This window comes from Thunnus maccoyii, chromosome 3 (assembly GCF_910596095.1).
Source record: "Thunnus maccoyii chromosome 3, fThuMac1.1, whole genome shotgun sequence".
Taxonomy (NCBI): Eukaryota; Metazoa; Chordata; class Actinopteri; order Scombriformes; family Scombridae; genus Thunnus; species Thunnus maccoyii.
Genome location: NC_056535.1, coordinates 9,332,615 through 9,360,554, shown reverse-complemented (window position 1 = coordinate 9,360,554; position 27,940 = coordinate 9,332,615). Strand labels below are relative to the sequence as shown.

At 41.5% G+C, this 27,940-nt stretch overlaps 1 protein-coding gene across 2 annotated transcripts; it reads left to right on the top strand.

Annotated features, from left to right (window-relative positions):
* Positions 1-498: 498 nt before the first annotated feature.
* sfmbt1 (Scm like with four mbt domains 1) lies at positions 499-27,914 on the top strand. 2 transcript variants are annotated; one of them, XM_042407586.1, is made up of 21 exons: positions 499-718; positions 4,920-4,977; positions 5,081-5,175; positions 5,998-6,241; positions 7,361-7,449; positions 8,884-9,136; positions 10,346-10,443; positions 10,616-10,717; positions 11,044-11,203; positions 11,374-11,456; positions 12,867-12,993; positions 16,626-16,739; positions 16,920-16,962; positions 17,065-17,129; positions 22,014-22,153; positions 22,565-22,674; positions 23,021-23,196; positions 23,976-24,154; positions 24,284-24,508; positions 25,617-25,745; positions 25,924-27,914. In XM_042407586.1, the coding sequence occupies exons 2-21, from the start codon at positions 4,953-4,955 to the stop codon at positions 26,062-26,064; spliced, it is 2,598 nt and encodes an 865-aa protein (XP_042263520.1). In that variant the 5' UTR covers positions 499-718; positions 4,920-4,952; the 3' UTR covers positions 26,065-27,914. The 2 variants fall into 2 exon arrangements, with proteins under 2 accessions (XP_042263520.1, XP_042263518.1); XM_042407584.1 differs by having other exon boundaries at positions 500-718; positions 17,062-17,129.
* The last annotated feature ends 26 nt before the right edge of the window (positions 27,915-27,940 follow it).

The following is a 27,940-nucleotide window of genomic DNA, read 5'->3' as shown; positions in this document are numbered from 1 at the left end:
GACCCATTCAGCCTTTTATGGTGCATTGTGGGGCTATTTTATTTACTTAACAAACAGTACAGTAAATGGAAATTAGGCAACTCGAGGTCATCTTCAATAACACAATTAGTATGCTAATTCATTACAGAACGAACAGCTTTTTCATGGCAAAAAAATAAAAAATTAAAAAAATACTCCACTTATCGAAAGTGGGTCGATTATATGTGCAATTAATTCCAGCTCAACCATGAACTAAGTGTTGATTCCGCTGGGGATAAAATCCTTTTAACGACTGATCAGGAGAAGCCTCCCTGTTTATAAGAATGAACGGAAAACATTCCGCTTTTTCCTTTTCTTTTGTGCGTGTTGTAGATGTTGGTCTTGATATTTTATTGTGTGTGTGAAGATGGAAGTCGGTGTGTGATGTAGCCGGGCTCAGAGGCATATAGGCGGCAGAACATGCGCAGTGGCCGCTTGTGCCATATTGGAAGGAGGTCGTGAACGAGAGCTGCGTCAAGCTGACGAGAAGCTGCTCGAGCCACACCGGACGTTTCGCGATTTTACCCTCAACAGAAAAAGCCTCGCTGTTGCTTAGACGACGGCTGTAACGTGTAGCCGTTTTATACTGAAACGCTCAACCGGGGTCCCGGGTTTTCACTCCTGCGCGCTTAACACTGCTGCGAGCGAGCAGGCGGAGAGGATCGGCATCTAAAAACCGACTTGGAAAAACTACTTAGCGGTAAGAGACGAATTTTGCGACTAAATATTCACATGCTCTGTGCTGTTTGTTACAGATTCCTAGCGGTGTTTTGTTTTGTGGTGGCGCATTCGTCTTTTTTCCCGTCTCTCAAAAAGATGAGTCGGGTTCGGTCGAGTGTAAGCGCCCTTATTGCTCGTCAGCCTGCTCTTATTGCTCAAGCCGTGACGTTCAGTAACTTGACGCGGACACAGGCGGTTTTACCATGTGTCCAGTGAGTCCCCGCACGGCCGTTACGCATTTGGTACCGCGTGTTTATTTATTAGACAGCAATGAGATCATTTTCTGAATCGCTCTTTGTCATGTTGTCCTCAGTGTGAAAGTTAAGACCGTCGGCGCTGTAGTCTCTCTCTCTCTCTCTCTCTCTCCCTCTCTCTCTCTCTCTCTCTCCCTCTCTCCCTCTCTGTCTCTCTGCAAAGCCACTGCGTTAATGGCCCATCTCTGTTTCTGAATGCTGCGGTTAGTCTGTGCAAAGCGGTGCAATCTTAAGCTAGTTACAGTTCAAGGATTGTATGGAAATTTCCAGTGATTTGCCCTTGAATAACTCAGTATATTTATACTGTCGAGGTCTTACATAATAAAGGTTGCACGACCTCAGCCGATTAGTGTTTCTGTGGCTCTCACCTAAACAAACTCCGCCGTTTATAAATGTTTTTCGCGTCTGCTTTTAAGGGCTGATAAACAAGGTGATGCTCAGGAGGTTGTGATTTTTGTTGTAATTTTCCGAGTGGACTTATTGCAACCTATTTGTCTTCTGGATCTTATAACTTCCCTATTGTGCAACTTGAATGATCCGCTGCTGGCAGCGCTGCTGCCGTTGACGTGCCGCTACAACGGCACCGAGCAGCTTTAGTGCAACTGAAAGGAGCAACTGGATGAAATAGCATTTTTATTTATGCACGCTGTGTGGGTGAACTTTGTATTTTTCCATCTTATTACTCTGTTTGCTGTCCAGTTACTGGACAGAATAGAGGTCAGTTTGGCAGAGCTGGTGAATGATCGTGCACTGAGCAGTTGGTCTTCAGTGCAACCCTTTGTTGGCAACCATAAGATCCATATTAATGCCATTTGGGGTGTTTAAACTCATTCACAACGCCTTGACAGGTGTAAGTCATATTAGAAAGCTGATGGGAACAACCTCTGCACAATAATTCATGTTCTCAATTTTATCAAAACATATTATTATAAGAAGTGCATTGAAATATAAACCATATATGAACTTTAGTTAGCTGTCTTTTAAAGGGTAATTTCACCCTAATGACAAAAAACCCCCACATTTTCTCACCTTCAGTGGTGGTATCTATTCAGCCTGATAGTTTTGACTTTACATGCTCAGGGTTGAGTCATCAGTAAGATTTCTGCCACCACCCTAACTCAGTTGAGGTGGATGGAATTTAATTTGTGGTGCTCACAGGACCAAAATCACTTAATTTGAAATATTCAGTGAATACGACTATTTCTAGAAAAAAACCACACACCTGTTTTCAAGATAAACCACAGACTTCACTGTTAACGGTTTTCATTGGAACTACTTTCTACCGAAGAAATAGTTCCAATGAAAACTGTTCACAGAGAGGTCTGTTGATTATTTAAAGTCTTATGGACACAACATGCTTTCTGGAAAGACATGTTGCTGTTGAATTTCAAGCACCACAGCAATGATTTAATCACTTCCATTGTATTTTGGGTGGATGCAGAAATTTCACTGACATCTTAAAACCAGAACTACCTGCATGGCTCATCAGCACTATGGGAAAGTGAGAAAATGTTTTTGTAATTTGAGTGTATCAACTCTTTAAGCTTTTTGTTTCACAGATTCACCAAAATTAACACACGTTGCACAACTCTTCCCCAGTACATCTAGCTTTCTTCATCTGTCTTTCCTTCATCAAGATAACACAAATTCACAACACATGGTATGAAAACTGTGAAAAATATAAAGAAAAGCAAACAAGTGCTCTTCTGTAAATAGGTATCCATACTCTTTTATATAAAAGAGTATGGACACTTACAGGAGGACATACTAATTATACTAATTTTCCACCTTATTTTCCACTACATTACTGATTATATAAGTCATCTCATGGTGATCAGGAGCTGCCATTAAGTAATGTTTCAGCTGCTAGTTTCATTTCATTGATAGTGGACTTTAATTTTATTTCCTGGAGAAACTGTGCTGTGTGTGTGTGTGTGTGTGTGTGTGTGTGTGAATATGTGTGAACATGTGCGTGTTTTGTTAAACTGTATTTCCTGCCCAGAACCCTGGAGGTTCAGGAAAGCTTGTTTAGAAATGTTCAATCGCATGCTAAGTGCTGATGAGAATATGATTCAGTAAGTGCTTGTAAAGAGGATGTAGTGTGGATATCGGTTTTCTGTGTGTGTGTGTGTGTGTGTGTGTGTGTGTTTGCGTGGGTGTGTGCACATTTGGCCCTTTCTCTTTCAGGTTCAGTCACAGACTCGGGCGGTGTAGAGAGATTCAGGCAGACTGCTGGTTGCTGTGGTCCACGCAGACCATTAACTGCTCATGAAACAGGGGAAGTTGCTTTTCTTCCGGTCTGCATGTACAAGCTGAAGCTGTGCTGCTCTACAAAGTCAAGTGCTATAGAAAAAGCCACAGCATGTGCAGTCGAATAAGTTGGAGTGAATCTTAAAAGCTTGTCTTCAGACATTTCAAAAGATAACTGTCATAAATGGTACAATCAATATACAATTTAAAGGTATTACAACAGAGACACAGATGCTATTTTATTATTTTGAGGATTTCAAAATGTCTGATTCAGTTGTATTTTCTTTGCAAGTTGCATCGAAAACATTCACAAAAAAAGAAGTGAAAAATGTGCTGAAGAAGTTTGTAGCTAGAAATATGAGAAGTCAAATCAACTTTAAATCCCACAGCGCTCATCATAAATGAGCTAATATGTAAAAAGCTCAGCATCAGATGTTAGAAAACAGCTTCTCAACTTTTCTACATCTGTCTTAGTGCTCTTTTTTTCCACTCTTATGTCAGGAGTGTGACCCCCAGGGACAATGAGGCCCTCTGGTGTGTATGTATGTGCTGGAGGGAGGGGGAGAAAGACAGAAGGAGTCTGGGGCAGGGTCGCGGGTGAAAGGCAGCGCTGCTCCTGGCGGAGCACGGGGGTCGCAGTGGCAGTCCGGTGGCCGGGAGGGGGTGGTTTCTGATGCTTTAATAGAGACGTCAGACATGACAAAGACGGGCCTGACAGGCCGGCTGAATGGAGCTGCCGTGACAGAGCAGCTTTCCTCAGCGTCCCACACATACACCTCGCTCTCCGCTGTTGTCACGCCCAGCGCTCCCTTCTTTCTCATTCATGCCATCTCTCTCTTGTTGCATTAACTTATTTCATCTCACAATGCCATGGGTCAGTCTGATGTGTCAGAGTTTGATTTGTGTGTCCACATTCATGACAAGGCACTGTTTGAAACTTCACTTCCAGTGACTCCTGAGTAGTAGAAGGCATAAGATTACGGTTTTTAAAAAGATGAGCCCAGAATGAGTGCACACAAGCAGAGGTGAAGCTGGATGGGATTAGCATAGTTTTATATATTTCCTGATCGCATACCATCTGGTGTGTTACTTTGGTGGTAGCCTGTGCCGCCCTAATGAAGGGCAAATATGCAGCATGTAATCTGTGATTTTATTCACTGCTTCTCCTGTTTTGTAGTGACTGAGTCCAGGAACAGATAGAAGCCCTTGAATATTGATGTAGCAACTTAAGCAAAGACTTGGTATCTTGACAGCTCCATTATGAAAACCCAGCAGACCTTGATTTTAAAATAACTGAAAAAATTCAATCAAATGCCAATCCATTTAATTTTGGCTTTGGAGCAGGGTTTGCATATTAAGGCTGTTGAATCTTGTCTTGAGTCTGCAGCTTGACCTGATGTGGCAGGTTGTTTCTCCTGCTAGTTAGTGTCACGGTTGCTGGCATATTAATTAATATCATATGCTATTTATACTATACTATTTAAGAGTATGAGAGTAAGTAAGAGTTCAACAGATAGTGGTTTGATTAAGCGCAGGCTGTGAGGAGGGTTGGTTCAATGCCACAGTTCTGTGTCTCCCTGCCTCAAACTGTATTTTTTTCTGTTGCCAAAATTTTGGACCGCCGCTGACTCGTTTACTCTCACCGGATAATAACTCTCGTCCTCTGTTCCTCCTCAGAGCTCCTAGTCTTGACCTTGAGGGGGCACCAGCATGAGTCAGGAGTCACTGGAGTCTGGTAAGAACGATTCTGTGAACAGCTGCGTGAAATGAGTAAGATAAAATGTTGGAAAGCAGGTTGGAAAAGAGAAATGTGTTTTGTGTGTGTGTGTGTGTTCCAGATGGAGACTCTGCTCAGGATGTGTCTGACTTCAACTGGGATGACTACCTGGAGGAGACTGGAACCATGTCTGTGCCCCATCACGCCTTCAAACATGTGGGTTCTGACTACCTTCAAAGCAAATGCACATATTTGTATTAGCTTGTACCAGCTATTCATAATCAATAGCTAAGGTTCTGTGTAAAGTGCTTACTAAACTCTCTAATAACCATTAGTTAGTTCCAAACTATCTGTTAAATCTGAACGCACCACTGAAACATCTGGAATGTGTTAGTGACTAAAGCCCTTAGTAATATGGAAACTGGTTACTAAGAAACTAAGTCTACTAAGAAACAACATCCAGTCGTTAAGGAATCAACAGTATAAACACAGAGGTCACTACAACTCAACATCTATAAATATCAGCATATTCATATTCTTACCTGCCAGTCTAGCCGTTATGTTCAACCAGATTAATGTTGAGCTGCAGTCCAAGGATCTATTTTATGATTGATTCATTTGCAGATTATATTCTTGGTTAACTGATCAATCATCAGTTTTCTAGGTGACACCTTCAGATGTCTTGTTTTGTCCAACCAATCAATCAGAAATTGAGAACGGTGCAAGTCTGATGTACTTTTAACACGCTCGTCTTATCAGTCTTATATCCGTATAATCCGTGGCGTTAAATTTTTATATCTGTTATTTTGTATTCATTCATGAATCTGTAAACTTGTGTCATTTATCAAACGTTTGTCCTTTTTCACATCTCGTCTTTTCTTTGTGTACTGAGAAAACACTTGAATTATATCTGGACACAATGTAAAACCTGCCTGTGTATCCAGCTGCATAGTATAAATAAAATGTTTGTTTTTTTTTTAAACTGCGCGTGTGCAAATCAAGTTAATGATTCCACGTATCCTTCTCTCCCTGTCTCAGGTGGACCAGGGCCTGCAGACCGGACTGACTCCAGGCATGAAGCTGGAGGTGTGTGTGCGCTCGGAGGCTGACAGTCCTTACTGGGTGGCCAGCATCATCACCACATGTGGCCAGCTGCTGCTGCTACGCTACGAGGGATACCAGGATAACCGGAGCGCTGACTTCTGGTGTGACATCATGACAGCCGACCTCCACCCTCTGGGCTGGAGCCGCCAGCATGGCAAGACCATGAGAGCCCCTGAGGGTGAGTTATGGCTGGAGTTTGCATGGTGTTTTTTAGTTGTGAGAAGTGTAATTAAAGTTGTAATCCACCTATGGACAAGAAAAGTAAAGTTTAAGTACTTCTTCTGTGAGTGTGCATGTACAGGCTCTGCAGTGGAGCAAGTACACAGTTTTTCTATAGTTTAATTCTCTGCACATCTTGTCAAAGAGCTGTTTCATGGTGGAACTCAACTTTGTAATCACACTTTTGTTCAGCACAGCAAGGAGTAATGAATATTTCTGTTCTCCTGATACACTGGTGCCACAGTTGCCCAGAGGTGAAATGCTTGTGTTTCCCTTCTGATGTTCTAGTTGAAATGAAACATCGTTCTGTCTAGAAAGTGCAAAGCGGACAAGAGCTTCACGGTTTTTGATGCTACGCACTGAAGCAGTGATTTTGGTCATTTTTAATTAATGCCACCTAATTCGCACTTGACACCCGGCTTTGTTAACTTGTTAAAGGGATAATTCGCCTTTTTTGAAGTGGGGTTGTATGAGATAGTTTTCCATAGTCAGTGTATTACCTGCAGTAGATTTGGGTCGGCATCCCCCCAATTTGGAGAAGCAGACAGGAGTAGTGGCACGGAAGCTAAGCAATGCACTGCTGTGCACGGGGACAGCAGCATAACATATTTTAGCCACCTAAAAAAAATCAATATCAGTTTAAGTGTACACTATGTTTAGAATATTTTCACTTCTTTACCTTACTGTCAGACAGCCCTTTCCTTTGGCACTACATTTTCTCAACCATAGAACTTACCGCAGATCAGCTGTTTGGGTCAGAAAGTGCTGCTGCAGTGTAATCTACTGCAGGTAATACACCGACTATGGATAATTTAATTAATCTGAACTATCCATTTAAAACAATTAAGTGTTATTAAATTGAATAATAGAGTAGCCGAAATACTAGATTTGCCTGTTCAAAATGTTGTAGCTACATGAGACAATTTGATAAACCAGATGCAAGTTGCATAATCTATTATGTTCAATGAACTCTGGTAGATTTTCTTAATTAAAAGCAGATGTGGGTTGAGCAGGAACCTAAGCCCACCTGGTAGGTTGGTTAATAAACTGTGCATTTTGTGTGTATGATCCACCTCAGGTGTGCGTGAGAAGCACCAGGACTGGGAGGCTCTGCTGGAAAAGGCCCTGGCTGAGGAGTGCAGCGCGCCTGCCAGTCTGCTAGAGTTGGTAAGGCAGGGGACCAGAGCAGCTGTCCTTCTTAGACACATACACACTAATATGTTTACGTTTTAAAACAGCATTTTAAAATGAAAACAATCTCTGTCCACACTAGCGTTTTAGCACTGTTTGAGAAATAATCTCTGTCCATACTAACATGCCTGAAAACGCATATCACATGACCATCACGTAAACTGGGCACGTGCGTGCCAGTGTAAACAGAAGGCAGATTGTTTACTTTGCAGTTGGTTGCTTAGTTGCAGAAAATACTACAGAGGAAGAACAGCATGGTAAATGGCAAAAAATAGAGATTTCTTTGCTTGGACTGATGACAGCAACGCCTGTAATTCATTATCCATGTTGAATTAACCACTGGTAGTCAAGGCCGATGTCTTTTGTTTTCTTTTGGAAAAGGATCACGTGACAGGGGCGTGACGAATCAGGGAAGGACCCCTTGTGACTGATAGGACCAAATCAGAAAGCGAACATGGGTGTCTGCGTCATTGTTTTCAGAAGTCTTCATTTTGCCCGTCCGGACTAAAATGCAATCCCGGAGTTTTCAAACTAAAACAGGGTCAGCAGCGTTTTCAAAAGTCTCCATTTTAGGAGTTTGAAAACGCCGCAGTAATGTGGACACTGGACGTAAATTTAGTAAAAGTTATGCGTTTTAAAACAAAACGGTAGCAGTCTTTTCTCTTTGTCTGTGCCAAGAGCAATCTCCTGTATCAGTACTGATTTGATTGATTTGTCAACCTTTAAAACACAGAGTGCAATAAATAAAACTGTTGAGCATGTCACAGTAAAGTCAGATTTTCGCATCATTGTTTAAGTGATGAGACAAGTTCAGTAAATACAACAGACATAAGAAAAACACCAAGTTGACAGTTTTCACCCTCAGGTGATCAGAATTGTGAACAGTAACTGTGCAGTCTTGGCACACACACACATGTACAGCAGTCATACTCTACCTTTGTTTTCTACTTGTTTTATTGTCCTTGTAGTGCAGATTTAAATCTCTAAGCACTTAATTAGTTTGTTATGCCCATGTTGAAATGTAAAAAAAAGGACAGTTCAAAAATGTAACACTTAAAATGTCCGTTGCAATAAATGTGAACTATGATTAAATAAGATTTTATATCTATTAAGATGTCTTGCATGCTTATCTTGCATGAAGCCGCAAGGCCACAAAATACAAGGCTGTGAGCTTTTGTTTATGGCTCTGAGGTTGTGCTGTTGAAAGCAAATTCGCTGTAGGAACAGCCTGTGAAATTCCTTAGAGCCATTAGTTAGCTTTCAGTGACTGTGCTTCAGTTCTGCCACTTAGTCATGCAGCGCATTTCTCTCCCAGTACAAATTCTTCACCTTGCCTAGGCATGTGTTCATTTGTGTTTGTGTACATGTGCACTATCAGCCTCTCATTTACCACTCCTCACTCCCTCCTAGCCCCAGCGTGGTAGAGACCCAGTGGAGCTCCTGTGTGCAGGCTGCTATGTGGAGCTGCAGGACAGTGTTGATCCGGGGCTGGCCTGGGCCGCTGAGGTGGAGGAGAACGTCGGAGGGAGGCTGAAACTGCGCCTGGTAGGCACCGAGGGCCTCCCAGACACACCCGCAGCCCTCTGGCTCTTTTACCTCCACCCACGCCTCCACCCACCCGGCTGGGCTAAAGAGCACGGCTGCACCCTCAGGCCTCCCTCAGGTCAGTGGCACTGACACGGTTCAGGTCTTATATTTAGAAACAAAAGGAAGAAAGGAAAAAGGATTTCTAGATCTCAGGGTTTACTGCCAAAGCAAGAATGAATACTAGTTTCTGATGAAAGGACTTGTGAAGAAAGCAATCATGGACTAGATGCAGGTCCAATCATGTACAATGACCCTATTATTACCTTTTACACTGTGTCTTTCATATTGAATCACTGAATCTAATTTTTACTAATTATAATTCATATTATCCAATGTTTATTACTACTTACTCAATCAGATATGTGCTTTTTCTTTATTTGTCACATTATGTGAGTTGTATTAAGATTTTACAATGTACTTTGACAAATGCATAGTAATAAAATATAAGAGACTAATGTGCTAAATGGGATGTTATCCCACTAGACCTTGGAATTGATTTTCCATGCAGGATAAGACGGAGCATTGTTTTCAAGGCCATGGATGTGCAAGTGCTCTTCAAGTGAACAAGTTTGTTAATATGCAAGATGTAAGAAGCACCATAGGCTATATTTCTCTCCTGACACAGCCGATCTACCCTCTGGTACCAGTACAGCTAAAGCCCTATTGATATTAAATGCCAGACTTTTGCTATAATTGTGTTTTTTTTGTACCTGGATACTCTGTGCAAGTTAATAACAGAATGTGGTGAGCAGCAGCAGTAAAGGTGCATAAAACTGATTTGGAGAAAAAAAATAATTGTGTTAGAATTAAACATAGCCTTTTAATATGACTTGTATTTATCATTTAATTAAAGAATGGGGAAGATATAATGGATTTCTTATAGGTTCAGCCGTATTAATTCTGCACAACATCTTGTTTGAAAGGCAGTCTTGAACTGAGAGCCCTGTGATATGAAGTTTGCGTTCCATAGTTGCAAAATTGTAGAGGACAACATTGATTTTTTTTTTTTGGGGGGGGGGGGGGGGGGTAGTTTAATTAATTGTGAGGACTTTTTAATTTTTTTAATTTTTCAGGAGGGTAAGATAGAACAACAAGCTGACATGCAGACTGTGTTTTGCCAAATCCTGCCATATACTGTAGGGTTTAGTTCAATTAAATGTTGTGTAGAGTAAAGTTTAATCACATATATTTTAACTTTAGCATCCCTTTGAAAATTCAATTATACAAATATACTCAGTCAGCAGGTTTTGCTCTTCAGCAGCTCATATGCATGTATTTGTTTCAGATCTGTTGGCCCTGCGGACAGAGGAGGAGTGGCGGGAGGTGACAGAGAGGATCAGCGACCTGCCTCAGGATGAAGCTCTGACTGCAGAGTTCAGTAAGGTACTGCCAACAGTGCTCTTGTTTGTGCTTCCTGACCGGAACTTTTTTCTTATCACTTAGTTAAGATTTGATAAGTGTGTATTAAGCAAAGACTTGTGACATTCTTTTGTAAAACGAAACTGAAACTTATAAGAGTTGTTGAAGATGCATATGTATGTATGTGTTGTCTCAGGATCAGCCAGCCATTGCTGCTCATTCTTTCAAGGAAGGGATGAAACTGGAGGCTGTTGACCCTGCTGCTCCTATTTCCATCAGGCCTGCCACTGTCACCAAGGTAACAGACTTTCTTATCAAATCTGTTTCTCCTACGCTGCTAGGTTTTTCTCCTGTTTGCTGTTTACCTTCCTTAGTTATTTTTCTTTCTTCATTACCAAACTGTCTTAGTCAAGGCCATAGCTAGAAAATTATCACCCCCTGGGTTTGAACATATTTGAAAGTTCTTCTAATTAGCCACACAGCCCTGCAGATCTCCTTGTCTTAACGCTCAGCTTGACAATCTTTAGAGGGACTCAGAGAAACAAAACAGATGTTTAAAAGAGAGATGACTTTATAGCTGTGAGTGTCTGCAAATGCCCCAAAATGACCTTCTCTCCACCTCAGGTGTTCAATGAGCAGTACTTCCTGGTGACAATGGATGACCTTTGTGGTATTGAGGAGTCAGAAGGTGCTGGGCGTTCCTTCCTGTGCCACAGAGACAGTCCGGGGATCTTTCCTGCTCAGTGGAGTCTTAAGAACGGGCTCCCTCTCAGCCCCCCACCAGGTTTGCTCTGTCATGTGTTTCTCCTTTTATAACCACTTAAATTTAGGAATGATGTGATTAGATAACTCATCCTGTCTTTTCTCTCTTTTTACTTCTTCCCTTATCTGCCCTTGCTCCCCTCTTTTTTACATTCCCTCTTTTTTCCTGTGTATTTATTTTATCATGAGCAGGATACCAGGGTCCAGACTTTGACTGGGCAGATTACCTGAAACAGTGCGAGGCAGAGGCAGCTCCTCAGCATTGCTTCCCGACTGTAAGTCAACCACCGTTTGACTTCTTTTTACAACAAGCTCATGCCGCTCAGGCTTCAGTGTAAAAGGGCTTTCTCGTGTCCAGTGACCCGTGAAGAAACACACCACACGATTCTGGCCGGACCCACACTTGTAACATGAGTTGTTTAGTGTGAGACGGTGTTCTCCACTGGTCATTGTATACAAGTCCAGCTTGTATGTGATTTAATGTAATAAGCAGTCTAGGAGCAGATATTTCACATTGTAAGAACATTTTAAGACAATTTTCCTCCAAAACAATTGTATCAGCCTATAAAGTGTGATACCTGTCTCAAGGCCACCTCTTGTGTAAACAGCTTGACACATGGATGGGTTTGGTGCAGATAGAGCACAGCATTGATCAGCCTTGTGTTGGGAAACGCTGTTGTAACAAAATACTCGAGTTTCTCTACACAGCTGTTTTTCATTTGCAACCTTGTAGCTTTATACTTTGGATTAATTATGTTTTATATTTTGCTATCCAGTGCAGTAAGAATTGTTTTTACCATAACGGCTTGATTCCACCGGGCACTCCTGCATTGTGTTCCGGCTCCGACGCAACCGCTGGGGCTGATTGCAGCCACTCAAGTCAATGCTTGTGATCTCACCAGACGCGCTGCAGTGCATTTCGGAAGCATCCCAGAAGCGGCTCCTCACTCCACTCTGCTACGAAGATGCGCCTAGTCTATTTTTTATGGAAGCCATGTCAAGCTTCATGGAGCAGATCAAGCCGGGCAGGAAGTCAGACACAGAAACTGCATGGAGCATCCGGTCAATTTTCAAAATAAATCACCCTATGCAGACTCCCGATCATATATCACATCACTACATCAACATTACGTTATAACTGGTGGCACCAGGCCAGGAGTCAACCGGTCAGAGGATATTTGTCATGGACAATGAGAGGTTCATCTTGGAAGTGGAAAATCACAAGATTTAATATGACACCACTGCTGCCGTGACTGCACTGGTCCCTGGCTTCCTCTCCAGGTAGAGGGGAAGCTCTCTTCTCTTTGGCACTGCCGGAGCAAAATGCTCCGCTTCTGAAACACCATGCGGAGGATGGAACAAAACAACATCACAGCCGGAAAGTGACACAGCAGTGCCCGGTGGAATCAAGGCGTAACATCTGCCTGTCATAAATGACAAAATGTAGGAAGTGAGATTTCACACATTTGACAGACAGCATAATCAAATGTCAGTGACAAGACCATGTTTCTACAAAGTGATGGGTTGTAAACAGGTGGTCCACTGTGACTTTTCTTCCTTTTACCAGAGACAGAATATGTGGTGTTATCACAATGGACAAAAAAAAATCACCAAACACAACCATCCTCCATTGTGAAATAGCTCTCAAGTGAGTTTTCTTCTCTCTCACTCTGTTTACCTGCCAGGAGCAGTGTGACCACAGCTTCAAAGAGGCCATGAAACTGGAGGCTGTCAACCCACTGTCACCTGAAAACATTCACGTGGCCACTGTCACCAGGGTCAAAGGGCAATACATTTGGCTCAGCCTGGAAGGTGAGATTGGGTACTAGAGAATGTGTTTACCTTAGAGGATGAAAGTAGATAGAAATCAACGTGTAACTTAGGTGAGGCCACTCAGCACATTTGCAGCAGTGACATGTAGAGCATGAACCTACTGTATGTGGATCTAACCTGAGCCTCCGTGCTCTCTAGCGGAGCAGATGATTTTCTGTCTTCTATGGAGAAGACAGGAATATTAGATAAATATATTATAGCATATCATACACATAATCACTGCTTTGGAGATTAAACTTAGAAAGGCAGAAATGAGCATGACACACTTCAGACACAACATCTTAATGCACATAAGTATTAAACTATTTCTCTATTATATTAAATATGTTTAACTGAATAAGCAACCAAAGTTAAAGTTTGCAAAAAATCCCTAATTATAAGTTAATAAGAGTGAAGCACTCAAAAACTTAAGGAGGGGATTCTGTTGAAGTTAGTGGTTCAAAGCAGATTTGATTGACTGTGGAACACAGGAAAACAACCAAATAATTGTCATCAGATTCAGATTTCTATCTTGTTAAATTTTGATTTGTTGTCTCTCCTTAACCTATGAGAAGCGTACAAGGTAATCTGTCATGTGAAATAACAAGTATGGCTCTAGGTTTAGTAGCTAATATTGTGTTCATGTAGGTTCCCATCTTATTAAGAAAATAGGTTTCCTGGGCCACTAAGGTGCATTAATATGGCTACGGTATACAAATGTGTGTTGTGTTTATGTGTGATATTAGGTCAAGTCGAGTCAAGTCAACTTTATTTTTATAGCACAAAATCACAACAGTTATCACAAGTTATCTCAAGGCACTTTTCACATGAGCAAGCACTTGTCGACAGCGGCAAGGAAAATCTCACCTTTAACGGGAGAAACCTTGAACAGAATTGGGCTCTAGGTGGGGGCCAATTGCCTTGACTGTTTTGGTTGAGAGAGATAGAAGGAGGGGGAGAGAGACACGCAGAGAAGCACAACAACAACAATAATAATAATAGAAATATGACTAATAATAATTATAATGATAATAATAGCAGGCACGGGCATCAAGCAGGACCACAGCAGCACAGGACTGGATTTTACAGGTAGCCAGTGCAGAGAAGCTAAAATGAGAGAATTATGATCTCTTTTTCTGGTTTTTGTCAGTACACGTGCAGCAGCATTCTGGACCAGCTGGAGAATCTTTAGAGACTTGTTAGGACAGCCTGATAATAAGGAATTGCAATAATCCAGCCCAGAAGTAACAAATGCATGGACTAGTTTTTTGAGACAGATTTTTGCAATGTTAAGTAGGTGAAAAAAGGCTGTCCTTGAAATTTGTTTTATGTGGGAGTTGAAGGACATATCCTTATCAAAGATAACTCCCAGATTCCTTACGGTGGTGCTGGAGGCCAGGGTAATGCCATCTAGAATAGCTATATCATTAGAAAACATGTTTCTAATGTGTCTAGCACAAAGCACAAAAACTTCAGTTTTGTCTGAGTTTAGTAGCAGAAAATTGCAGGTCATCCAGGTCCTTAAGGCATGCTTGAAGTTTAGTCAACTGAGTGGTTTCATCTGGCTTTTTTGATAAATATTGGGTATCATCTGCATGATGAAAATTTATGGTGTTTCCTAATAATATTACCTAAAGAAAGCATATATAAGGTGAATAGTCTTGGTCCAAGCACAGAACCTTGTGGAACTCCATGTCTAAGTTTTGCTTGCATGGAGGATTCATCGTTAACATGTACAAACTGAAGTAGATTTGATAAATAGGATTTAAACCAGCTTAATGCAGTTCCTTTAATGTCAATTAAATGTTCCAGTCTCTGTAATAAGATGGTCAGCGGTGTTAAATGCAGCACTAAGATCTAACAAGACAAGTACAGAGAGAAGTCTTTTGTCCGATGCAATTAGGAGGTCATTTGTAACTTTCACCAGTGCTGTCTTTGTGCTATGATCCACTCTAAATCCTGACTGAAAATCCTCAAATAAACCATTGTTATGTAGAAAGTCACACAACTGATTGGCGACTGCTCTCAAGGATCTTAGAGAGAAAGGGAAGATTAGATATAGGTCTATAGTTGGCTAAAACACCTGAATCAAGAGTAGGCTTCTTAAGAAGAGGTTTAATTACAGCTACTTTAAAGTACTGTGACACATGGCCTGTTACTAAAGACAGATTTATCATAAATTCTAATAAAGAAGTGCTAACTAGGGGTAAGATTTCCTTAAGCAGCCTAATTGGGATGGGGTCTAAGAGATGAGAGGTTGATGGCTTAGATGAAGAAATCGTTGAAGTTAGTTCAGGAAGGTCAATTGGAGAAAAACAGTCTAAATATATATGAGATTTTATAACCGTTTCTAAGGTTCCTGTGTTTGGGGATAAATTAGTGCCTGTTGAGGGCAGGAGGTGATGAAATTTGTCTCCTAATAGTTCAAATTTTATCATTAAAGAAGCTCATGAAGTCGTTACTACTGAGAGCTGTAGGAATACATGGATCAATAGAGTTATGACTCTGTGTAAGTCTGGTCAAAGTGCTGAAAAGGGGCCGAGGGCTGTTTTTATTCTCCTCTATTAATGATGAGTAATAGGTGGCTCTGGCATTACAAAAGACCTTCCTATATGTTTTGAGACGATCTTGCCAGACTAAGCAAGATTCTTCCAGTTGGGTGGAATGCCATATCCTTTCAAGTTTTCACAATATTTGCTTTAATATGCGGGTTTGGGAGTTATACCATGGAGCTAACCTCTCATGTTTTATAGTCTTCTTTTTTAAAGGGGCAATGGAGTCAAGTGTCATTCACAGTGAGCCTGCAGCACTATCAACAAAATGATTAATTTGGGTGGGACTAAAATTAGCATGAGAGTCCTCTGTTGTATTGAGATATGGCATTGAATTCAATACTGATGGAATTGCTTCCTTAAATTTAGCTACAGCACTATCAGATAGACTCTAGTGAAGACATTTTTGTCTAATGGCGTGTAGTCCAGTAACAGGAATTCAAAAATTATTAAGTAATAGTCTGATAAAATAGGATTTTGTGGAAAAACTATTAAATGTTCAGTTTCGATACCATAAATCAGAACAAGATCGAGGGTGTGGTTAAGACAGTGAGTGAGTTTATTTGCACCCTGAGAGAAGCCGGTTGAATCTAATAAAGGCAGATAAACGCAGTGCTAAGGCTATCATTATCAACATCCACATGAATAATAATTATCACCTACTATAATTACTTTATCTGTACTAAGAACAACAAAGTTTGATTAAAAACTCAGAGAATTCAGATAAAAATATATAGTATATATTTTTAGATGTTTTTTTTAAAAAAAAAATCTCCATACTGTCTGGGCAAGTAAAAGAAAAATGTGATATTTGTTTTTTCTCTATATACTACTGATACAAACTTGTCATTTATAGAAAAAAAATGAAGTGTATGTGCAATTTTATTATCATGCTGTGTATGTACTTGCATTCATGCAAGCAGATGAAGACACCAAAAGGTCTTTCATTGTATGACATGAAAGGCTTTTGATTATGAAGGAAATTATTATAGACCAAAACACAGTTAATTTTTGGAAATACAGCATAATTTTAAGGTATTTTCTTAATAGCTCTGTGTGTATGTGTGTGTGTTTGTCCAGGCCTGAAGCAGCCCATGCCAGAGCTGATAGTTCACGTGGACTCCCTGGACATCTTCCCTGTCAGCTGGTGTGAGACAAATGGCTATCCACTTGTCTACCCCATCAAGCCCTCAGGTATACAGCATGATTCATCACACTGAACTATCAAGGTCTTAACACATCTGCTTTAATGATATGTTTACTAATGCACTGACAAACATAATACAATCTTTTTTTACCCTGGCCTCCAAATTAGTGACATAATGTAATGTAATTGCGTGACTGGGCACACATTAGTCTCTCCTTGTTTTTCAGTTGAGAAAGAGAGGAAGATTGCTGTAGTGCAACCTGAGAAACAGTGAGTATAAGATGGAGTGTTGATGGCTTTATTGGTTTGAATGGATGAAGTCCAGCAGCCTTTCAACATCCGACATTGATCTTTTTCATCACTTTACAGCAGAGCTCCACCGAAGTCATCGTCACCTGACAGCGTCAAGCAGCAGATGTCAAACCAGTCAGAGACAGGTAGGTGATATGTCTCAGGCCTCATTGAAGGAGACTAAACTGATATGCTGTATGTCCGTTTGTGTGGTCAGTGTTCGTTGCATCATTTGTATCTTATCTAGGGGATGTTGACCTGGTGTGTGCTGTGAGCTGCAGACATCAGACATTTTAACCAGTTTTCTGTCTGTTTTAAGCCTGAATTTTATGACACACTTCTTGGATCACTGTCGCTTTATGTACGTGTTTAAACCCAGTATAAAGGTTTTTATCATCAGAAGCCATGATTTTTAACTACACGACCCGGCTGCCGACTCCAGACCACCGCTAGCTTAGCCAGGTTTTGTTTTTGTTTTTAGCCTGGTAGCTAAGCTAGCCGGTGTCGGTTTCTACTAAGAGCTTTTAAGCCATTTTTTACTCTTGGATTTTACAACCATGCCAACTTTCTCCGGTGAGGACAGTGTACTACTCCTGAAAGCAAACAAAAGGATTGCTGACCTTAAGGATGATATTCGACGACTTTCCAATGAGCTCAGGAAGAAGGACTCCCTCCTCTGTAGCTTCATGGACGTGGCTACCAGGCAGTCCACACGGATTGTCAACCTCAGTGCAGCCATCCAAGACACTGTTCTAGGTACCCCTCCACCTGTCCGCGGCCTTCCTCCTCCTTGACGCCGAACCATCACTCGTCCTGGGCCGAGGTGGTGGCTCGCGGCCACAAGAGGCGCTCGGACAGGGCTGCCTCGCCACCCCGCCTAACACTCCAACCACTACGCGATCCTGTCGGACGACTTCCTGGCTCCTGCCAATGCTCCAGCGGCTCCGACTGACCCCAGCGGATCCAACGGATCCCCGAAAGCGGCGCCCGGTGACACCCTCGTCCCCACCGGTGGCTAGCAGTGTTCACATGGAGTGCCATTCCTCTGCGAGGTCAGATCAACGACCATCAGCTCGGGGAGCAACCTCCTCTGCCCGTCGCAAGATAAAGATGCTAAAAGAGGCAGTAGCCAGATGCTCTGGTGGTCCTCCCTGCCCCGGGCCGGCGGAGAGGTCCTGTTTCAGAACTGATGTCGCTGCCTTGCCGCAACGCTCGCCCGCCCAGACACCTCATCCTCAGTCGGCGACCGCAACACAAGGTGTAGAAACAGACCCTGCACTCTCCAGCCGCTCAAGCCCACGGTTGCCACCTCCTCGTCCTCTCTTCTCTCCAACCACATTAATAGTTGGGGACTCCATAATCAGAAACATCAGGTTCTTCAACGCAGACACACACTGCTTTCCCGGAGCCACAGTCCCTGACATCCTGGATAGGCTCCCGGGGCTGCTACGCTCACTCCCGTCCTCGACCAAACTAGTCATAGTCCACGTGGGGACAAATGACACTGTTCGTCAGCAGTCTGAGCTGACCAAAAAGGATTTTAGCAACCTTTTCAAGTTCCTAAGTAGCTGTGGAGTAACTATCTTTATCTCTGGTCCAATTGCCACACTTGCCCGTGGATCAGGGTGCTTCAGCAGACTCCTCAGTCTACACACCTGGCTCCAGTCCGCCTGTACAGCTCACGACATTGGCTTTATTGACAACTTCAACCTGTTCTGGAATCGTTCCCCCCTCTTCAAATCAGACGGAGTCCACCCAAACAGGCTGGGTAGCAGAATGCTAGCGGCTAATTTACAGCACGCTGTACAGTCCTCTACACGTGACTGACTGTTTACATGCCACACCCCCTCACCGAAACATCCACCTCTGTCTCCTCAGAGTATTGATTCCCCCGCCAGCTCCCCCCATGCGCTTTCTTTGTCATCACCACCCTCACCGTCGTCTTTCCTATATAGACCATCATTACAGACAGAGCCCATCGTCCACACTATACATGCAAAGGCGGTGCATCCACTGGGAACCTCCGCCGGCTGCCCTGTGCCTCCCCCTGCTCAGATGCCACTCCGCCCTTTCCAGTCAAGATGGCCTTAATCAATGCACGATCTATTGGTAATAAGTCATTTATCCTGAATGACTTATTTCGTAATGAAAAGTTGGACTTTATGTTCTTGACTGAAACATGGCAGCAGAATATGGATAATTCCCACCTGATCGAGCTTTGTCCTGCAGACTGCTCTTTTATCAGTACACCGAGGCTGACGGGCCGTGGTGGTGGTCTTGCAGTTGTTTTTAAAGACAAGTTTACATGCCAGATGGTAAGCACTGAACCATATTGTTCTTTTGAATTGCAAATATCCAGAGTTCGTCGGCTAAATCCTATTTATTGTATTTTAATTTTCCAACGGTCAGGCCCAATTGGCTCCTTTTTATCAGATTTTCCAGATTTTTTATCATCTATTATAAAGCTGGACAAGGTCCTAATGGTTGGGGATTTTAATCTTCATATTGATAACACTACATGTAATGCTGCCTCTGAATTTCTTAATCTCACTGAGTCCTTTGATTTTACGCAACATGTATCTGGCTCAACACACACTGGTGGGCACACTCTGGACCTTGTTTTTACCCATGGTATGAATATTGAATCTGTGGGCTCTAAGGACTTTTATGTCAGTGACCATAAATGTATTTTATTTGACATTTGCTCCACATAATGAGGCTGTGGCTCTCAATTTTTGCACAGTGTTTGACAGAAACATTGCTTTAACGGACGGAGACGTGGACACCTTAGTCAAATCATTTAACACTCACTGCTCCTCAGTATTGGATAAAGTGGCTCCTCTGAAACTCAGAAAGATCTCAAAAAACCCATCCCCGTGGATAAACGAAACCATCCGGACATTCAGGCGCAAATGCCGAAAGACTGAGCGCCTGTGGAAAGCTACGAAGCTGGAAGTTCACAGACTGTATCTCAAAGATCTCATGGGTACCCTCAATAACATGGTGAAGGCTGAGAGATCCTCTTATTTTGCTAATCTCATCTCTGTCAACAAGAAAAACCCTAAAGTCCTGTTTGATACTGTAAATCACATTGTCTCTCCCAACATCCCTAAACTTCCAATCCTATCAAACAGTGACTGCAATAACTTTCTCAAATATTTTATAGACAAGGTTGCCAATATCAGGGCAAACATCTCACCCATGCCCAGTCTGCTTACTAGTGGCCCCTCAAATCCAGCCATCTTGGACTCCTTTTGTCCAGTGTCCATGGAGGATATAGCAGCCCTGGTAGGACAAATGAAACCCTCCTTGTGCCCAGTAGATGTCCTATCAACCACTATGTTTTTAAAGGTCTTTAACTGTATCGGACCCTGCATAGCCAATATTACAGCTCTCTCCTATCAGGGTGTGTCCCCAGTTACTTTAAGCAGGCCATTGTTCAGCCTCTTTTGAAGAAATCAAACCTGGACCCCTCCCTGCTGGAGAACTACAGGCCCATTTCAAAACTCCCTTTTTTTCCCAAAATTTTAAAAAAGACTGTGGAGAAACAACTGGTTCAAAGACTAGAATTGCACAGGGTGTTTGATACATTTCAGTCTGGTTTCCGTAAACTGCACTCCACTGAAACAGCTCTCCTGAAGGTCTCAAATGACATTTTAATGGCTGCAGATGCCGAAGACTGTTCTGTTCTAGTACTATTGGACCTTAGCGCAGCGTTCGATACTGTGGACCATCACATTCTGATCCACAGGCTAAATCACCTGGTGGGCATTTCTGGGACTGCATTGGAGTGGTTCTCCTCATACCTCACAGATAGATCTTTGTCAGTCTCTGTAGGTGAATTTTAGTCAGACACTGCAGCTTTATCATGTGGTGTCCCCCAGGGATCAGTCTTTAGACCCATTCTATTCCCCATATACATGCTGCCACTGGGACAAATCATCAGCAGTTTCAAGAACATCTACCATATGTACGCTGATGATATCCAGTTGTACTTTTCATTTAAACCTAATGAGCTTCACAAACTCTCTGTACTTAACAACTGTTTAAACGCAATTAGGAATTGGATGGCAAACAATTTTCTACAGTTAAATGCAGACAAAACTGAAGTCCTGATCTTTGGCCCTGACAATCTTCAGTCAGCAATCAAGCAGAACCTTGGTGCCTTATCTTCATCCTCCCAGTCTTGCCTGCGCAATCTTGGTGTAATTTTCGACCAATCCATGAGTTTTGAAGCGCATGTTAAGACGCAAACTAAATCATGCTTCTTTCACCTGAGAAACATAGCCAAACTCCAGTCTGTGATATCAAGAAATGAAATGGAGATGTTAATACATGCTTTCATCTCATCACATTTCGACTACTGTAACTCTTTTTTCTTGTCTTAACAAATCTTCCATACAACGTTTACAAACTGTCCAAAACGCTGCTGCTAGGCTTTTGACACAATCTCACAGATGATCACATACAACTCCTATTTTAATCTCATTGCAATGGCTCCCAGTAAATTTTAGAATTCATTTTAAAATTTTGGTGCTCACTTATAGAGCCCTACATGGCCAGGCTCCACAGTACATTAGTGACCTTCTGCACCCCTACACCACTAGTCGAGCTCTTAGATCCTCCACCCAGGGCTTTCTAAGTGTACCTCGTATGCATTTTAAGACTCGGGGGATCATGCCCTCCAGTCAGCAGCCCCTAAGCTTTGGAACACTCTTCCAACAAGCTTAAGGTCCTTGGATAATGTAGACTCCTTTAAAAAGCAGCTAAAAACCCATTTGTTCAGACAGGCATTTGGGTAGTATGTGCTATTTTATCTTAGCTTGTCCATTTTATCTGCTTTACTTATGTATTTTATCTGCTGTCTTTGCTTTTCTTTATTCTGATTTTATTTTATTTTTATTTCACTTCATTTTATTTTATTCTATTTTATGTCTTTGACTGTGAAGCACTTTGTAACTGGTGTTTGTGAAAGGTGCTATATAAATAAACTTTGCTTGCTTGCTTGCTTATTTTGTGTCCATGTGCAGTGCAGGGGAACGGGAAATACTGCAGCCCCAAGATCTACTTTAACCATCGTTGTTTTTCCGGGCCTTACCTTAACAAGGGACGCATTGCCGAGCTGCCTCAGTTCATCGGCCCTGGAAACTGTGTTCTTGTGCTCAAAGAGGTGAGAGATGGGTTACTACTTCTGTTAGTTGTATTAACTCCATTTTAAAGGTGATATGTGCAGATTTTTTATTGTTATACTTGTTGTGAGTTTTTTGGATATTTACTTGAAACAAACTGAGCTGCACTGGAAATGCATTGAAGCCTTTTTTCTGACACCACTTTGTTGTTGAGACCATATTTCCCCAAAACCCTTTTACATCCTCTCACAGAGGAAGTTGCATACACGATGTAAAATGTAGTTTAGAGACTGCAAATCTACTGTTATAATGAAAGTCTTTTCTCAAAACGAATTTGGTAACTATTGGATGTTAAATGTTGCACATAGTACCATTAAAGAATAAAAGACCTACCCCGCCAACTTGCAGATAACCTTTTACATGTTGCATTTCTATGTACGTCTTGTATCCAGGTATTGACTCTGCTGATAAATTCGGCATACAAACCCAGCCGTGTGCTGAGAGAGCTGCAGCTGGACCAGGAGAGCCGCTGGCAAGGCCATGGAGAGACACTCAAAGCCAAGTGAGGGGAAACACCATTTAATCCTCAGCTCAAAATTCTCCTGCACTGTAGAAAACCTGCAGGAATAGCAGAAGTGTTCACAGCTGGCCTATTTTAGGACACACTTTAGAATCGAAATGTACTTGAAGCACAAGTGGAAGTAAATATCTGCACACCAGAGCCCAGCACAAGCTGACAGCATCTGGGTTACTTTTAAGTGAGACCTTGCCAGTTGTAACAATCTTGTTACATTAAACCTGAACATAATGGGAGCTTTTGAAAGCCCACCCATTTTGCAACCTAACACTTTGTGGAAATATGAAATATTTATCACTACAGTTCAGAATTGCTTCTCTTCATATATCAGGTACAAGGGAAAGAGTTACCGGGCCACTGTGGAAATAGTCCGCACCGCAGACCGTGTGGCAGACTTCTGCAGGAAAACCTGCATCAAGCTAGAGTGCTGCCCAAACCTGTTTGGACCTCGCATGGTTCTGGAGCGCTGCTCGGAGAACTGCTCTGTCCTCACCAAGACCAAATACAGTAGGTGGTTTACACTACTAGAGACAGTTGTCGAGCCTTGATTTATCAGGTGATAAAAATAGCTATGATTAATCATAAGTAGCTTATAAATTTGTATACCTGCATGTCATATGTGACCTTAATTCTAGACATGAATTCAAACTTGCTCTCATTTAGCACAAATCTACTGTTGTTCACTTCTCCTTGTTCAGAAACCTTTGGTTGTTTTCATTTGCTTTGCACATAAATAGAAATGATCAATGGGTACATAAATGCTCCCTTAATGAATACAGACATCTTGTGAAGTGGAGGAATATAATTTAGAAATTGGAAAAACCTTCCAAAGGCGAAGAATAAGCAGGTATAGCGTGCAGAAAATATATTTTGGAATAGGGCTCTTTCATTTTCTGCTTAAGTATTTCTACAGTACAAAGTTGCATATTTTGTTGATGTGTTTACTTGCTGTTGCAGTGCAGTGTTGTGGTTAAGGAACTGATGCAATTTGATAGCAACTGGGGAATGATTACACTTTCTCTTTTGTCTCGTATGTTTTCATATCATTCCAGACAGTACTTATCCTCCGCAGACCTGCTTTACTGCATATTTATCAGTGCTTGTGCTTTAGAAAGATCATGTTTAAAAGTATGAAATTCAGTTTGATTCATTTGGCCCTTCAATTTTGTAAATACTTGATCGTCATTCCCACTGCAAGGTTCCCATCTGTCTTAACAATAAATATTAAAATCCTTCAGGCATGTCAGATGCACGTTTACACAGTTAGCCTCTTGTCTTGTCACCAGCATATTACTATGGAAAGAAGAAGAGTAAACGCGTTGGCCGTCCTCCCGGAGGCCATTCCAACCTGGAAGGTGGAGTGAAGAGAAGAGGGAGGAGGAGGAAGAGGAGGAAGCAGCTCTTTGTCCATAAGAAGAGACGCTCCTCAGCCTCAGTTGACAACACACCTGCTGGGTCTCCACAGGTAACACACACATGTATTTTCTTGAGCATTATATTAAAAGTCATTGTTAAAATAACATTGTTAACTTGGATTCTTCCTCCCACCTACTTGATTCTGTGCTAATAGACTGTTTGCCTCCTTTGCTCACAGGGCAGTGGAGAGGAAGAAGATCTGGATGAAGATGACTCCCTAAGTGAAGACTCTGGGTCTGAACTACAGGATGATCTCCAAGATGATTCCGAACAATCGATTGGGAAGTCTCAGCCCACCACACCATCCCCCTCCCCACCAGCAACACCCAGGCCCACACGCCGGCGCCGGAAACCCCGCTCACCCTCTTTCTCTGATGATGAGAACCGCCCACCTTCACCAAAGGTAATGAAAGTCCCCAAGAATTAAACAGAAGTCTACAGCCATGCTAACGGTTCTGTGAGGCTGTACTTAGGCGCATGCTAACATGCTCACAGTGACAATGTTGTCATGTTCACCATGTTTCGTTGCATGTTTGTATGCTAACAATTTCTAATTAGCACTAAATAAAAGTACAGCTGAGGCTGATTTTTACAGGGATTGGACAAAATTTTGACCCAATGATGGTGCTAATAGAAAAGTCAGAGGATCACCAAAGTCAGACATGAATGTCTGTAACAAATTTCATGGCAATCTAACAGTTGCTTAGAAATGTCACTCTAAACAACAAATGTGAACCTCATGATGGTGCTGTAGGAAAAGCCAGGGGGTCACCAAAGTCAGTAGGATTCATCATCTGAGAACCATGAATGTCTGTATAAAATTTCATGGAAATCAATTTAATAGTTGTTCAGGTATTTCACTAGAAACCAAAAATGTCAATGTAGTGGTGGCACTAGCTCAAAAGTCAGAGGATCACTTAAGTGAGTAGGATTCATCTGCTGGGGACCATGAACATCCATCCAATAGATATTTTAGTTAGGACCAAAGTTGTGGACCAACTGACTGACCAGTACGTAGAGCCACACCACTAGCATAGCTAAAAATGACTTTGCAATTTTCCAGTCCTTATCAATAAATGTTGGAAATATTCCCAGAAAACAGAGTACCTGTAATTAATATCCTATTATGTATGCATAAATTAAAAATTCCATCCTGTAACATTTTTTGCAGAATGCCAGCCCTCTGCCCCTTCCATCAAACACAACTGCCTTGTACTTCCCAATTAATGTCAGTAGTACTTTTGAATGATCTTTCCACCTCATTATGGCCTGTCTCATCATCTGCTTTAAGAAAAGAAGATGCTATTTAACTGTGACACGAACTTGCTCTAAACAGCAAATGAGGAAATTAAAAAGGATCCAACAGCCAGTGTTTCTTTTATGAAAGGTTTCAGTCTGATATCCTTCTCAGCATCAATTTTCGTGGATTAAAATGAGTTGTGAGCCTTTCCAATTCGGCCATGATATCTCTAACAGTCTCTGTCTGACTCTCCCTATTTGTGTGTTTATAGACCTCAAAGACCGAGCCTCCTCAGAAGTTGTGTTTGGACACCAGCCCCCTGGAGTGGAGCGTTACTGATGTGGTTCGCTTCATCAGGACCACCGACTGTGCACCTCTTGCACGGATTTTCTTGGATCAAGTAAGAAATACACACCGATTTACTGGTCACTCAGGATGAGAGCTCACTACACTTTAGTGCAATAAGTGCATTATACACTTGTATTGTATCCACAGTCACAAATCCAAAACATTATTTTACCAACCTTAGATAGTGTATTTCCAAACTGCATCTCATATAAACTTACATGTGCTTATAGGAGATTGACGGACAGGCGCTTCTCCTGCTGAACCTCCCAACTGTGCAGGAGTGTATGGACCTGAAGCTGGGACCGGCCATCAAGCTGTGCCACCACATCGAGAGAGTCAAGCTGGCATTTTATCAACAGTTTGCTACGTAGCTGACGGGGAATGAACATGGGACATATGTATCAATGCTGAGAAAAAAGCACTGTATTTTCCCATTTTGACTTTTCTAACACTGGACATCCTTTAGAATCCTGCATAATACCACGGTTGTGTCAGACAAGCGTGGCCATGAGCAGGACAGAGCAACATTTCCTAATCCTTGTTTTTAAAAAAGAACGAAGGAGAAGAGCGGCACGGGGTCAAAATAGGGTCAAAAACACTTCAGATGCTCTTTAGGAATGGCATAGGTAAGGACTGAAAGGGAAGAATAAAAGGCACTCTGAAGTCTTTAAATAAGTTTAAAAGCCTCTATTAAATCCAGCATATTTTGACATCTTCAAGATTTTTTACTTAAGACTTCATCAGGGTGCATGATGACTTACTTCTAAGTTGAAATGTTCAAATGAAGGCTTTTTAATTTATCTGTGTGCTCTGAGTGCCCTGGATTCTCCTCTTCTATTGAGATCGACTGATTGCTAGTGGCACCACACCAGTGGTGTGTTGTGTCCATTAATAATTTCCAGCCTGACTTGCTGTCTTAAAAAGGGAATACCACTGAATCAAAGCTTTTACATGTTATTCTATACCATAGAATATGCTGTATGTTATCTGCTAGCAAACGTTTGATATTGTCTGCTGGAGGAATGAAGTAGAAAATGAAGTAGGCTTGCCTCATAATCTGGTGATTTCACACTAAAGTCTAATTTTAATGAAAAAAAATCAACATCTTTTGTGGGGAAATACATATATTAGGCCATTTAGGATTAAGCACTTTAAAACAAACATTGTTTTTCATAAAATCAATTTTACTGTGAAAACTCCAAGCTGTACCTCAGAGTGACAACAGATTGTGAGTCTTTGTCTTGTGGTTTCTAGTTTTTAAGATACTTATTTATGCTCTCAAGAGATCATTTGACCCATTGATAAAGTGAAGATAATTTACACATCAGTTAAACTACAAGTTGTATACAATTAGTACCTTTAGCAAGTTTCCTGGATGCCAAAATTAATGCTAAACTAGAAAATACTGATATAGTCGTGAGTCATTTCAAGATAAAGAATTTGATTTTAGTGTGAACACCGGACATGTATGTTAACACCATTTGCAAATGTTATCCAGCTGAATTATATCAACATACAATCTGTTTAACAACAGATTAAAAGGGGCCTTTGTTTCAACAAGAGATCAAATTGCTTTCTAGTTCAAATCTCTATTTAAGAGCGGTTTACAGTGCAAGAATTCTGTAATGCAAGCACAAGCAAAACCATGCACTGTATGGTGGTATGCAAATATGACAGTGCATGTTTGTATATAGTGTACATAATCAAATATCTTCTAGTGCAACAGGGTGATTAGACAGAAAAAAAATCTATTGAGGAATTAATTTTCTGCATAAGCAATGTGTAAATGCCCGAAATATACAGTATATTTGCACAGAATAGGCCTAAACTTTCCTCAATGTGCTTAAAACATACTCAGCTGCATCATTTGGAGCATTCTGATTATTTGAGCCATTTCATATCATTGATGAGTCATAATTTGCTTTTACAATTAACTTAATGTTGGCTACAATAAATGAGCAGTTTTAAAGCAAGGAGATCTTCTCAAAATGCTTTTGTAAAACATTTTCCCTCTTTCTTTTTTACCAGTTCCTGTAGTGTGATTTGCTGTAATGTGCTTGATTTCGTGTGTGAAAAAAAAACAGTTGGTTCTTTGTTTACTCATTTGTCTGTAGTTACAGCTGTACTCAAAGCAATTGAACAGATTTTGATTTCATGTTTGAAGATTATAACTGCTATTTAAAAAGAGAACATTGAAATAAAAACGATGAACAACAAATCATACATGGCTCTTGGCGCTTGTCCTAC

Excerpts from the sequence above, each read along its gene's own strand:
- sfmbt1 (XM_042407584.1), top strand. The coding sequence starts at position 4,953 with ATGAGTCAGGAGTCACTGGAGTCTG. Across the intron at positions 7,450-8,883 it reads CTGCCAGTCTGCTAGAGTTG|CCCCAGCGTGGTAGAGACCC; the intron begins GTAAGGCAGGGG and ends ACTCCCTCCTAG. Across the intron at positions 22,675-23,020 it reads GGAGAGACACTCAAAGCCAA|GTACAAGGGAAAGAGTTACC; the intron begins GTGAGGGGAAAC and ends TTCATATATCAG.